General features: G+C 37.0%; 3 protein-coding genes across 3 annotated transcripts in view; 2 read left to right on the top strand and 1 right to left on the bottom strand.

The window, feature by feature from the left end:
* Positions 1 to 1,359: 1,359 nt before the first annotated feature.
* LOC135085436 (phosphatidylserine decarboxylase proenzyme, mitochondrial) lies at positions 1,360 to 3,025 on the bottom strand. The gene has a single exon (XM_063980232.1). The coding sequence runs from the start codon at positions 2,775 to 2,777 to the stop codon at positions 1,632 to 1,634; it is 1,146 nt and encodes a 381-aa protein (XP_063836302.1). The 5' UTR covers positions 2,778 to 3,025; the 3' UTR covers positions 1,360 to 1,631.
* Positions 3,026 to 4,401: 1,376 nt separating this feature from the next.
* LOC135085496 (zinc finger protein 600-like) lies at positions 4,402 to 8,877 on the top strand. The gene is made up of 2 exons (XM_063980288.1): positions 4,402 to 5,983; positions 6,120 to 8,877. The coding sequence occupies exons 1-2, from the start codon at positions 4,505 to 4,507 to the stop codon at positions 6,528 to 6,530; spliced, it is 1,890 nt and encodes a 629-aa protein (XP_063836358.1). The 5' UTR covers positions 4,402 to 4,504; the 3' UTR covers positions 6,531 to 8,877.
* A 1,469-nt stretch (positions 8,878 to 10,346) lies between these two features.
* The window catches only part of LOC135085310 (cytoplasmic FMR1-interacting protein), a 46,855-nt gene continuing 43,096 nt past the window's right edge, over positions 10,347 to 14,105 (top strand). The window contains exons 1-3 of the mRNA XM_063980099.1: positions 10,347 to 10,644; positions 11,661 to 11,797; positions 12,789 to 12,968. Coding sequence (XP_063836169.1) covers positions 10,569 to 10,644; positions 11,661 to 11,797; positions 12,789 to 12,968 — 393 coding nt within the window. The 5' untranslated portion in view covers positions 10,347 to 10,568. The remainder of the gene's footprint in view (positions 10,645 to 11,660; positions 11,798 to 12,788; positions 12,969 to 14,105) is intronic.

Consider the following 14,105-nt stretch of genomic DNA (forward strand, 5'->3'; position numbering starts at 1 on the left):
ACATCGTAGCTATTATAGTTTTTTTATATTACGAATTTAAATTTTTGGCAGGGGACTGTATTAAAATTCTGGGGAAAAAGTTTACAGGAGTTTACTAAATAAATAAAATTGGTAATGAGAGCTTGTTTTACGAAAATAATATAACTTCATTATTATTCTTTATGCTATGAGCTGCCAGATGTATGTAGTTTCAATATCTTCTTCGTAAATATCATTTCTAGGCGGAAATGCAGTGATGGGGACAGCCAGGGGACTGTATTTTTCGGGCTTCAATCGAGTCTAGAAAAAAACTAAAAATAGTTAAGGTTCTAAAAACAAAGGGCCCGTAAAGTTTTGGGGTTAAAGTTTCATTACGAGTGTGTTTTTTTTAAATATTTTAATTGCTTTTTGAACAAATCGGCCGGGACAGCCGATTACGAGCTTACAGAGAATCGCCCAGATATATTATTATATTACGATCCACATTAAAATATACATATTGCTTATAAGCGTTTGAAGAAATGAGATCATTTCAAATTACGCGGATTGCAATGTAAACCAATTTGTAACGGAAGAGTTTTCTTTAAAAATGATCAATTTACAAATTAACAAATTTTTTTCTTCTTCCAATTAAGGCCCAAAACACAATGAAACTTTAACGTAACTGCTGTTTGTGTTAAAGTTCGGTCACCAAGCACGTAGAATTTCGTCCATTGAACCCAAGCTACCCATCCTTTTTGCTCGCGCTTAATTATATTGCTGTCGCGACGGGCAGCCGCAGTGTGTGAGCGCGACAGCAATATAATTACGCGCGACGCGAGCGATAAGGATGGGTAGCTTGGGGTCATTGGACGAAATTCTACGTGCTCGGCGACTGGACTTTACACCAATATACCCTGTGTTTTAGGCCTAAAATTTAATCAACATTACCCATTCAATACAACATCTATAGATCATTCTGAGGTGTTTATAGGTTTTTGAGATATTTATCAGTTAAAATCAACAAAGTATTAATATATGTAGAGTATCTTTCAAAGAATCAGGACCTGACTGAAATCACTGAGATAAGAGTTTTATGCCCGTTTTCACCATCAATCCCTAATTTTTAAGTGACATCTATGAAAACAAAATGCCTGTTATGTGTTACCATCATAGGGGTCACTTAAAAATTAGGGATTGATGGTGAAAACGGGCATTAGGTTCTTAAATTTTGTACACAACTAGGAAATAAGTTTGTAAGATAGTTTTTTTTTTGTAAAAACTGATCAACAATACCACTTGTCGATAAGCCAATAACCTTCAAAGCCAAACTGTAACTATGTACTGTTAACTCCTATATTAATACTTTGTTGATTAAACTTTTAAGTTATTTATACTTTAACCAGTAAGGTTAATTAATAGTTTATTATAAGAGTATTATTTGATTGTTCACAAAATATTTTTGTATGAATTCCTTTGTATAAAATTTAAAATTTGTAACGTACAATAATTTGAAACACATTTTTTACTTTTGTCATACAAAAATAAATAAAATACGGTGTCACCTTTCATAAAATCTAAAGCGTATAAAAGCTTCTAACTCACAGTAGCTGCGAGACCATGAAGAATATGAGCATAAACTGCACGATTTGCACCACATCACTGTAAACTTGTCATCTCGAATGTTCCTTAACGGCAGCGGTCAACGCCTGCCCCATCAACACTCTATCACCAGTAGCGAACTCAAACTTAAAGTCTCTTGGAGCCTCAAAAAGAAGTATGATTGTACTACCCATGTTAAATTGACCGAATAACTCTCCTTTCTTCAAATTCACTTGACCGAGCTCAATTTCATCAACTCGGTTCCGTTTTCCTTTTGTATTCGTTTGCAACTGAGGATCGCTGTAAATCTCGATTGAGCCTACATTCGTAGCTCCAACTGCAGTCATGCTGAAGAAGCCGTGCTTCCATTCTCCAACGTATACAGCTCGTTCGTTCATCGTAAACAGGCCCGGTATGAGCTTTGCCATCCAAGGGTTTACGGATAATAATTTACCAGCAAAGTGACGTCTGAACGTAGACGTCCAGTCACACGGTGAGTGGAATCTATGGTAATCGCCAGGTGCAAGGTAAATGATGCATTGGTGGAGTATATTTTCTTTGTTTGTGAGTAAAGAGTCGTAGTAGCTCGTCCCTTTGTTTTTGGACCATTTATTGTCGCCTAAAAACTCTTCTAAGCTGTACGTAACACCTTTAACTTGCTCTATCTTGTCAGTATCGGCTGGACCACAGTTCAGGACGACTCCATCGCAAGGAGACACGCACGGAGCAGGTGCTATGTACCTCACTCCGTCTCTGAGAGGTCTCGTGAAGAAGGCAGAGAGCGATTTGTAGTATGTTAAGTCAGGGACGGCTGCCTCGTTCAAATTCACGTTGAACATCCTAGCGTACGTACCGTAGACCAGATTTCGGAGCGAAATCGGCAGCTCGCACGCCGCCAGACGGCCCCATAGACGGCTTGTGACTCTAAAGGGGAACATCTCGTAAAAACGGATCTCCACTTTCGACACCTCATAATTAATACTAGCACGGATATAACACCAACCCACGTACATCACACTGCCCAAAGGCACCCAACGGGTAATTATCGCGCGCAAATTCATCCATTTCGTCTTTTGAATCTGCGTTGCAGTCTTTGTCTGCGACTGGTGTTGATGAATAGTAGAAGTCTGACGGAACGGCCGATGGGGACGTAACCGCTGCTTGAACAGCGGATTTATTACTGGAAGGCAGCTCCGAATACGCGTCGGAGGGAACATTTCGCACGGATCGACCGCCTTCCGTCGCGTTTAAAAATAATTTGTTTATTTCCACAAATTAGTACGCGGAACAAGGCGAGCGAAACGGCAGAAAAAATGCGAGTGCGTTCCGAAGCGGGGCAAAACAAATACTGTCGGTGTTATCAGACAAATCACGAGATAGTGTCGCAGTCAATGGAAGTTTATGAGGAACCGTTGATAAAACAAACGTATCTTTCTCGTAGACGCGTGAGCAAAATAACTGCTACATGTTCTCATTACAATGCAAGATAACGTGGTGAGATAAGGGTTAGTTATAATATGGTAAAATGGTATTTGAACGTGTTTTTCTGGTGTCAAAAAGCCAATTGTCAATGTCACAAAATAGTCGTTTAAAAACCAGTTTGAAGCAAGTTTGTACATTTTTGTTGTAAAAGCCACAAATATTAAATTAATACTTGATAATTATATTGTTGGTGAATGTTACAAATCTCCTCCATTTTTTATTAAATAACCATGTCGAGAACAAAGCCAAAAATTCTTATTTTATAAAAAATAAGTAGCGATCTAAAACAAGTATTCGAACGTAACTGTAGTTAGAGATGGGTAGTGGGTAAAAACCCATTTCACCCGATTGGGTTTAAACTGGGTGATTTGGGTAAAAACCCGGTTTTTACCCATTATCACCCATTCTGGTGGGTGAAAACAAAAATAGCGTTTTTTTAAAGTGAGAAGTGGTATTTGTTGCTAAGGGGGCGTTCTAGTGTTACGTAATGCAATCTGGGGGGAGAGGAGGTCTTGAAAAACGTTACAATGCGTTACAGTGGCGGAAGGGCGGTTCGATTTCAAGTTTTTAAGCAGAAGTACTTTGTAGTTGGTGTTGTTATTTGTAACTTTATACCGTAATGTCATCAAAGAGAGAGTTTGGCATCTTTGGCATCCCCCCCTCCATGTCCTTGCCATGATCACAAATTATTGTGTTCCTACTAAATTTCTTCTAAATCGGTTCAACGATTCTTGAAATAACACCATTTTATAAAATAATTGGTCACATCATCATAACGTGATCAATTTTACGATTTGGCGACGATATAAATGCATATTAGTGTTAAATTTGACTTATTATTTATTAATCAATAAACTTAAATGAGAAAAATTCATTAAAAATAAAGAAAAGATACCAATTAAAATAATTATAAAATTATTTGTTTTCACCCGGTGTAAACACCCACGGGTGGAATGAAACGGGTTTTTATTGGGTTTTTACCCTCATGTGGGTTTTTACCCGGGTGGGAACCCATCTCTAACTGTAGTGCTGTGCCTGTGTGTGGAATTTTTACAAATTACCGGTTTTCTATTAATATTCCTTTTATATACTCGCCTCGTTTAAATGTTTTACCAATGTAATTTGATAATTTGGTAATGGCATTTGATAAACATTCACTACTTATAATAATTGTTCACTTACATAACAAAATTAGCCTTCCACGTTTATATTAATCGATATATCGTTTACATAAAAGCGATTTTTACGGTACCAGATCATCTCTGGCATGCTTTAAAAAAATAAAATTTGACAGCTAGTCTACAACGACGATGGCCGAATTTGTCGTCTGTCTCCAAAGACTACTATTATATACTGTCTCGTACTGTCCGGAGTATGACATGTAGCGTTGTTGACATTTTTGCCGATATATTTAGTTTTTTCCTTTCGTTATTTTGTTTTCCCGCGTTCATTTTGCCCCCATATGTCTACTAATTACAATGGAGCTGATAAAGTGCCAAAAAATACGTCGAAAAGCCGGAGGAGCCTCAAACGTATATTCTCTGATTCTGATGAGGAAATCAAGAAGATTGGCGGCTTTCGGGGCTTCGACAAGCAGCCAAAAGTGTTGCTGGAGCGTTACGACATATCTCCATACCTAAATGGTAAAAGTAAACTGTCTTTAAAGACGGATTTTGCCTCTGTTTACTTGACCGAGGATCCGCTCAAAGTTAATAAGTTATTGAATGAATGCGCTGTTATACTTCAGAGGCAAAACTTGCCTGAGGTGAAGGAGACTGTTCTCAACAGGTCTCCAAGGTCCGACGTGTCTATAAGCGAGCTGGACGAAAGTATGGCCAGCTTGAAATGTAAAATATGTGATAAAGTATACGCTAGTGAGAAGAAACTACTGAACCACCAGGAGAATAAGCATATGATAGTCTACAAGCCTGAGCCTAAGCCACATAAACGTGTATCGTTCTCCGATCATATCGTAGTGCACGAGGTTCAAGAGTACCACAAATGCAGGAAATGCACTAAAATATTCAAAGATTACAAGTCTCTGAAGAGCCATATGAAACAAAGTCACAAGAAACGTAAATGCTACATCTGCCATTACTGCAACAAGAACTTTATTGATCGAATGTTCTTCAAAGTCCATATTAAACTCCACTGCGATATCTGTGGTGTGTTATGTAGAAATAAGTCAAGCTACTTAGAGCACAGACGTAACGTATGCAGAGCGTTGAAACTACATAAATGCAAGACCTGCGACTTGTCATTCTATAGATTTATGGATCTGAAAGATCACAGCTACGATCATATGAGCACATATTTCATCTGTGATATCTGTAAAGATCAATTTCCAACTAAATGTGCAGTGTCTCATCACATTTCGTTCTTGCATTCCAAGAATCGTCCAACATCATTGTACCGAATGCGTAACTTAGGCAGTGATAGACTATATCTGTGCAATTTCTGCGATGAGAGCTCAGTGGATAAAGATATTATAGAAAGTCATGTGCAAACGCTACCGGATTTGACAAACCGAGCCATGACTGGGTATAAAGACTTCTACTTCTGTGACCAATGCTTGAAAAAGTTTGGGACGGAGCAGGACATGTTGCAACACAAATGGACGCATTTCTTGAAAACAAGTGACAATTCACAAGAGCGGCCACTTGTATCTATTTTATCCAAGAAAAAGGATGTTAAAAAAAACCCTTTTAATTTTAACATTAACGACAAAATTCCAGAACATATGTTGCCTACTGTTGTATTAGAAAGAGTTGATTTGGGAAGTATAAAGAAACAAGCTGCTAATAATGCAAAAGTCAATATTAATGCAAAAGTCAATATTAATGCAAAAGTTAATGATAATGCAAAAGTCAATAGTAATGCAAATGTCAATGGTGGAAAGAAAACTATTAGAAAGACTTTGCTCTCCAAACATCAGTGTCAGGTACGTAAAATTATTCACTAATTTTTTTATGTAACAGCCACATTAAAAAGGTAATCAATGTAGCATTTATTTAAGTGACTGTACTAGTTTGTACTTTATGTAAAAAGTTTTTAATTGTAATATTTAAAATTTCCAGCTGTGTGGCAAATACTATTCATCAAATTACTGCCTGAACCGCCACATTGAAACGCAACATATAGACTATGAAAACCTCAGATGCAGAGTCTGCGAAGAAACGTTTGTGTGGCCATCTCTCCTCCAGTCCCATCGGTGCATACGTCTGAAGATACCGGAGATGCCGTTTGATGATGCAAGACCGGAGATCCACTTTGACAACCTCCACGAAATCAGCCAAAATGGTATTGATGACTTCAATATAGATGACAACGATGATTACATGAGTACAGTAGACTTCGAGATTCCTGCGCCTATTGTGGAACTAACTGAAGGTACAAATGCATATAAACCTAATAATATTAATTGCGTTTCTCCATTGCAGAGCTTAGGATATAAGGTTGTAATGCAAGAAGTACCAATCGAATTCTAGTTTTAAGGTCATATAGCAGACTTATCAACTCGGAAAGGGTTCACACCGTATCGCCTTTCGCGAGCTGGGCCCCGATTACGCTAATTTTTAACGTCTCCAATACAGACGCGCTTATTCGATTCTGCGATACGATTGGTCAAAACAGCTGACGTCTGTCTGTTGGAGATGTTAAAAATTAGCGTAATCGGGGCACTGTTGTCACCTTTCGCGCGCTGTCATCAATCGAGAGGCGAGGCGTTTACGTTAAGGTTGCCTCGAGTTGATACGGTTACGATACCTTTCCGGGTTGATAAGTGTGCTACGTCTTTTAGATCGTAAGAACTATTTTATGTGTCACTGAAGTACGTAAGTAGACGTTAATGAGACTTCCTAATATTTTTGTGTGTGCTCAGTTCAATATTGGTTTGTTAAGTATTTCTAGATAGAATTTTAAAATCATAGAAGTCTGATTTACTTAATAAAAGTATTTTAATGTTTTTGTTCTCATAATATGTAACTGGGACAGGAAAAATCTAAATTTTTAAGAAGTTTTACATAAATTAGTATAGACACAAACATGATTAGATATTTTGAATCAATGCACATTTTATTGGCTACTGATCATTGGCGGTTATTCCCACTCGTCACCCCTAGCTTTGTCCCTGGTGACGAGTTGGAATTTTTCTGAAAAAAATCATTTGTTATCAGATTTAAATTGGCTTTGAGATTTTTTTTACGTAATTAACGGTGGTTGGTCGTATTTTTTTTACCGAAATCAACAAAAACCGTCTAAGTTGTGGAATGCTGACCTGTTCATAGTTGTCCATAATATTCTATCGTTTGTGTTGTGAATATAGTTGTGCTTATTTACCTACACATAGATGCTTAAAATAATGTTTATCTATACAAATATTACATAGTCGAATTGATCCATTCTGTAAAGGCCATTATACTAGTTCTAAAACCTTACATTTGTTAGATCATCTTGCAATCAGTCAGGATACTATCAGCAGGTTTATTTTAAGCAGAGATAATGATTCCCAATTGCCCCCACCATTGAGGGCAACTGGTAATTTATTTACATAAATAGAATACTATCCAATTAGATTATGTCCATTATGAACATTTTATTTAAATCCGTTTGATAGTTTTCGAATATCGCGGTCAGATTCAGTTAGACAGGCGCTACTTTGTTTACCGACTTAAAAAAGGGGGGAGGTTTTATGTTCATTTATAATTTCAATGGGACATTTTTGTAAATAAATTCCCAGTTGCCCCCAGTGGGGTGACAGTGGTAGGGGCAACTGGGAATAACCTTATGATGGGTGATTAGAGCTAATCCCCATTGAGTCTCCCCATAGTTAAATATGGCCATCTGAATCCAGAATGTGCCATTTGTTCAATAGTCATCCTATAATTTAGTAACTGAGCAAGATTACAATTTCTAATCATTTATTTTGCCTTTTATTGTGGGTTATTATTATTATTTGACCTTTTCTAAACTGTTAAGTATATTTTTGCGAATGGTTACTTGACATTCTTTGTTATTGTATCAAGAATTATGCTATTCTTATACACATAATTATGTTTTTTTTTTCTGATTTAATTTAACATTATTATTTACTCACATCCTACTTAATTATTGATATAACGCAAAATCTGATTTTTATTTTAATAGACGAAAATAATTCAAGATTAAAAATATTTTCATTAAAAATCCCCCATCATTCTGAACCAACTATTAAGATTTTGCGTTAATGCAATTCATGTTACATTATTTCTTTAGTACATAAAACGTTGTAGTTTGATATAAGTTGATGTTACATAATATTATTATGGCACTGAGAATCTATTTTATTATTATATAGGCATATTATTACTATTTTATGGCTGACAAACTCGATTTGTGTCAAATTTTATGTTAACATAACATACTGCTTGGTTATCATTTATATTTTCAATTATTTTTATAAGTAGAGTTAAAGTTATAGGTAGTCTCACGTTATAGAAGAAGACATTAATTTGTTATGCATGCGAAAAAAGAACACATTTTTATTTTACACGTATTAGGTATTTTGCTACCTAAATCAAACTTGGCTTCAAAATATATTTTATCAGTAAATTAAGGACATAAGTACATATTTACTATACTAACAAAAACAATAAAAAAATGTAAATACTACATAGCTGTATGTACAAGCAATATTGGTAATTTATAGAAAAAGTGTGACTAAAAATTATTTTGTAAAAAGTTAAATACATATTGGTGTTACCTATCTTTATTAGTCGGTGAGCCATGATTATTAGTATTGTAATATCAAAATATTATGTTAGAATGGTTTGGTTGAAATATATTTCTTTTTGCACAGTCTAAGTTGTTTTTTTTATTCATTCCCAGTTGCCCCCAGTGGGGGCGACACTGGAGGTGACAACTGGGAATAATCCCCTTTTACTTTCACTGTTCTAGCTGGTTTAAAACTTACCTTTCTATTAATCTTTGAACAAAGACGAGCTTATCAGCTGACTGACATTGGTAACTATCTAACTTACGATTAAAATAAATAATTATCCTCAGTAATTTTCATGGATTTTGGTCTAAAATCTCTCAGGTTCCCATGGCGAGTCAAAATGATATTATCTTTGTATAGCCTGACCAGGAACATAAAAACCCTCGCCATGTTGCGGAAAACTAATGGTACTAATTTCTTTTAATGGCAACAATAACTGAAAACTTCATTGTCATGTCACCTTGCATGTCAGTCTATTGCTGTCAAAGTGTAAACAAACTTTATTTTAAATGTGCGCAATTGATTTTGTGAATTAAATTGCTAAAATCTTTTTATAGTCGTGAAAGAAAAGTGGTTTACAATGTGTTAAAGTATTTGTCGAAGAGAAATACTAAGGGTTCGGACAATATTTTCATTGAATAATGTTTCCGACAAAGGTTGTCAAATTGACTGACATGTTTATCGCATAGTACAGTCCACTATGAAAATTAGCTGTGGTTTGTTTCAACTACCTATTTTAAATTTTTTTGTCACTTTCTAAGTGTTGAATTTTATGGAATTGGGAAAGAAGTACCGAGTTTGAAGCGTTCATGAGCAAACATTGCAGTTGAATATTCAAGTTCTGAATTTGATTATTGATGAATAACAAAATAAATCCTACTAGCTCGATTGATGGTTTCATTTAATTTATTTAAACCAGGTTACCTATCATAATATTTTTTCGTTAATTTATGAAAATATCAAATTAGCCCGTAATCCTGAATCCTGATACATAAAGTTAGCCTATTAATTTAACACAGGTACGACTGTACTCAGTGTTGCACTATCAAATGCAATTGACGCGCCTCTATGCCAGGGTTTTTATGTTCCTGGTCAGGCTATAACTATTTTTTGTAAATAGTTTGATAATTATAAGATTCAGAAGATAACAGAATGAATAAAACAGAAACAGTTTTTTTTAAAGTTGCTAGTGTTTAATTATTTATTTAATGAAATTTAATGTTAATGCAATTTTTTTAATTTAATTTTATTTCAAGTTTCTGAACGAATTTGGGCGTCGTCTATTAGTGATGTGGAAAAACGTAAAATTATAGATTGATGATTGTTATACTGCAATCGATTAAAATTATTTCAATTTTAAAGTATTTTACCAATTATTTGTTAAAACTGCACCGATAATAATAAATGTTACACAAACAAGAGCGCATTTGTAACAATTGATTAAAATAATCGTCATTTAGATATTTCTTGTATGGCGATTGTCCTTTTTTTTAATCGATACTAGTGAAGTCATCATAAAATCATTAATTACGGTTTTCAACAACACTAGTGGCCATGTTTTGCTGTCAGATGGTCGATGTATTTATTTTCTGAATTATATAGAAAAATCTCACTAAAACTACAAATATTATCCGTAATTTATAACTAGTTCCCTTTATTGTCGCCCATATTCGCGTTAACAGCGTTAAAAATTGTGAAATTAGGGCGTTTCAGTATATCCGGTCACGGAGTGTAATTGCTCTGTATTTTAGTGGTTTTTCAGTCCTAAATCATGTCTGTGAGTGAAAAGGTGTCGCTTTCTGACGCTCTAAGTAATGTGGATGTGTTGGACGAACTCACTTTACCAGGCAAGTAATTTTTTATCATTTTTATGAATGATTCATTCTGTATGCTATTAATTTTAGTAGTTGGTACTTCCTATACTAATCACTGATAGTAGGAGCTAGGCGAAACTGTATATTGTTATTATTAGACAAATTGAGCAATAAACATATCGAGGATTGAGTATTCAATACTCACCATATTGAATTCACTTAATATGAACTTATTGGCCTCAGTGGGGGGTAAAGCATAATATTCTCTCTCTAAAACTTCCATTCTATAAAATGTTTCAACATTATCTATTCACTTTGGCGATCATAAATAAGAAGCTGATTTTTTTTTAATCCCTTTCCACAATAATATGTTAGATATTTTTAATAATCACCTGTGATTACTTGTGACTGAGTTTCTTGCGCTGCTTCTTCTCAGCACTGGCCCATTTATTGTCCCGAAGCAGTGGTAGGGTTAATACTGGGACCTGTAAAAGTGCTTTAAAAAAAATACTTGCAAAAATATGTTACCTAGTTTTATCATTTATGATTGTCTGATGAGTTTTTTATTATGGTCCGATATATTAGGACCTGATAGATTGCAAGAAGCATGCATAAAATTATCAAAACCAATTTTTGAGTGTGTTATTAAAATTTCTTAGCAATTAGAGTTGTTTCTCAAACTAAATTTAAAATAACTTGAAAAAATCAAACTGCCTAAGGTGGGAATCGAACTCATGATGGAAGAGCAGTAAGCCTGGAGCGAAATGGAGCCTGGCATGTGAAAGGTCGTGGGTTTGATTCTTAGGCAGTTTGATTTTTTCAAGTTCTTTATTTAAAACTTCACCCGCATGAAATTTATTTGTCACAGATCGTCATAAATTATATCGTATATGTTATTCTGGGTTATAAACAATAATACTGTAAAGTTTCAACAAAATCCGTTCAGTAGTTTTGCGTGAAACAGTAACAAACATCCAGACATCCTAACTTTCACCACTTTCACATATAATATTAGTAGGATTTTGACTGTTTTGTTTATATCTCCACAGATGAGCAGCCATGCATAGAAGCGGCTCCGTGTTCTATTCTCTACCAGGCGAACTTCGATACCAACTTCGAAGATCGCAATGGCTTCGTCACCGGCATCGCCAAGTACATCGAAGAAGCCACTGTTCATGCCAACTTGGTCAGTCATTAGTAGTTTTAAAGTAAAATTTACGACCATGTGAAGTACGATTTGATATAGCTATTAGTTGCCATTTTGTTTACTCAAATTTCGATTATTGTCTGGTCCGTAAGCATGTAGAATTTTGTCCCATGACCCCAAGCTACCCATCCTTATATCTCGCGCGTAATTATGTTGCTATCGCGCTCGCACACTCACTGCGGGTGTCAGTCGCACAGTCGCGACAGCAATATAATTACACGTGAGCGATAAGGATGGGTAGCTAGGGGTCATTGGACATTATTCTACTTGCTGACGGACCGGGCTTTAGGCACGATGACAAATTTTATTGTATCCTGCAGTGGAGACTAAATGTTGAAGATTAAGCTGTACTACACATAAATTGCAGCAGTGGCTGGGAATAATATCCTACAGTAATATAGATAACTTTATAATAGGAATGGGAATAATACCAGTTAGGTTTTTAAGTTTCTCATTGGAGTCACCACAATAATCCAGTGGTTGGCAGGATCAAACCAGTGTTCTATTTTCAAATCAGCAGTGTGCCACAGACACTGTTGGGTATTGTTCCCTCAATTTGGTTCCTTTTGCTCCCTTCTCCTAAAAACCTGTAGTAGTTTAGTTTATAGTAGTTTTATTTTTCCACAAAAACGGCACGTTACTTCGTAGACGAAGGAAGTTTCGGGTGTTCCCCGAAGAAACCGCTACGGGCGTCCATGTAGTGGAGACTAAATGACCTAAAAGATGTCAACTTTTTATACAAGATGTAATCGGTCCCTTCCTTGTCTCGTTCTCTAACAGAACAGCTGCAGTGGAGACTAAATGACGATGACTTTTTATGACGTAATTTGGTCCCTTTCTTGATTCTTTCCTTAACAAAACTCCTAGTGGCTTAAAAAGATCCTCCTGGTGCAGTGGACATTTCCATACTGAATGTCAATTGAAACCAGTGGTCACAAAATGACCTGATAATCTACATTCTCCATTCCAGAACGAACTTCTCGAAGAAGGCAACGCGCACGCAGTTATGTTATACACCTGGCGTTGCTGCAGTCGAGCGATACCTCAGCCGCGCTCCAACGAGCAACCCGACCGCGTCCATATCTACGAGAGAACGGTCCAGGTCCTGGCTCCCGAGGTGGACAAGCTGCTGCAGTTTATGTACTTCCAAGTAAGTTGATAATTTCAGCCAAAGGACGTCCACTGCTGCTAAGCCTATGTGGTGACATCTATAGTCTGGTCTGTGAGCACGTAGAATTTAGTCCAATGACCCCAAGCCACCCATCCTTATCGCTCGCGCGTAATTATATTGCTGTCGCGACTGTACGACGGGCGCCCGCAGTGAGTGTGCGAGCGCAACAGCAACATAATTACGCGCGAGCGATAAGGATGGGTAGCTTGGGGTCATTAGTCATTTCAGCATTTTCAGCCAAAGGACGTCCACTGCTGCAAAGCCTGTGTCGTGACATCTATGGTTGCTATTACAAACTAGTGAAAGGCATCGCTCAACAGATGGCGCTGATGCGTGCTTACTATGGCACACGCCTCCTCGCCTACAAACCTACATCGCGGTATCAGAGTTTTTCGCCCTGACTAACTATATTAGAAAACCAAAATGGTGAGCAATTCGACCTTGCTTGATGCTTGGCCCCCTGAACTTGGAAGGAAAGGAAAGAATTATTGCAATGGACGTCACATACAGTTAAAGCAATTTCCACCTTAGCTTTCTATAGTGATTGATCCATATCTCACATCCGTATGGCATCTCTTACTTGAGTGTGGTTTGCCTCGTCTGTGCTAGCCCAAAGTTTACTTAAGTAAGTGTGTATCGCACTTACCACATGGCGAAGTTCTTTCAAGCTGCTATGGAAGCCCGTTGAAAGGCTGCCTTGAAGGTTCTCGGTTCTTAACAACGCTGGGATCCAGAACTACGCTTACTGTGTCTCGCCAGATCTGCGCTGGCTCTAACTAAGTAAGTTTCTTTAAGAGTGTCCCACTTGCCGCTGGCCCTAATGGAACTTACCTGAAGGTTGAGAGTCGCACTTGACCTGGTGGTTCCACTAGCCGCGATCCAACGAGCAGCCCGACCGCGTCCATATCTACGAGAGAACGGTCCAGGTCTTGGCTCCCGAGGTGGACAAGCTGCTGCAGTTCATGTACTTCCAAGTAAGTAGAGAATGTGCACTGCTGGACAAAAGCCACTGCTATAAAGCCCGTGTGGTGATATCTATAGAGTTGCCACTACAAACTGGTTGCAGACATCGCTCAACAGATGGCACACGCTTCCGCGCCTACAAACCTGCATCGC

Source organism: Ostrinia nubilalis, chromosome 28 (genome assembly GCF_963855985.1).
Source record: "Ostrinia nubilalis chromosome 28, ilOstNubi1.1, whole genome shotgun sequence".
In the NCBI taxonomy this organism is placed as follows: Eukaryota; Metazoa; Arthropoda; class Insecta; order Lepidoptera; family Crambidae; genus Ostrinia; species Ostrinia nubilalis.

Excerpts from the sequence above, each read along its gene's own strand:
- LOC135085436 (XM_063980232.1), bottom strand. The coding sequence starts at position 2,777 with ATGTTCCCTCCGACGCGTATTCGGAGCTGCCTTCCAGTAATAAATCCG.
- LOC135085496 (XM_063980288.1), top strand. The coding sequence starts at position 4,505 with ATGTCTACTAATTACAATGGAGCTGATAAAGTGCCAAAAAATACGTCG. Across the intron at positions 5,984-6,119 it reads TCTCCAAACATCAGTGTCAG|CTGTGTGGCAAATACTATTC; the intron begins GTACGTAAAATT and ends TAAAATTTCCAG.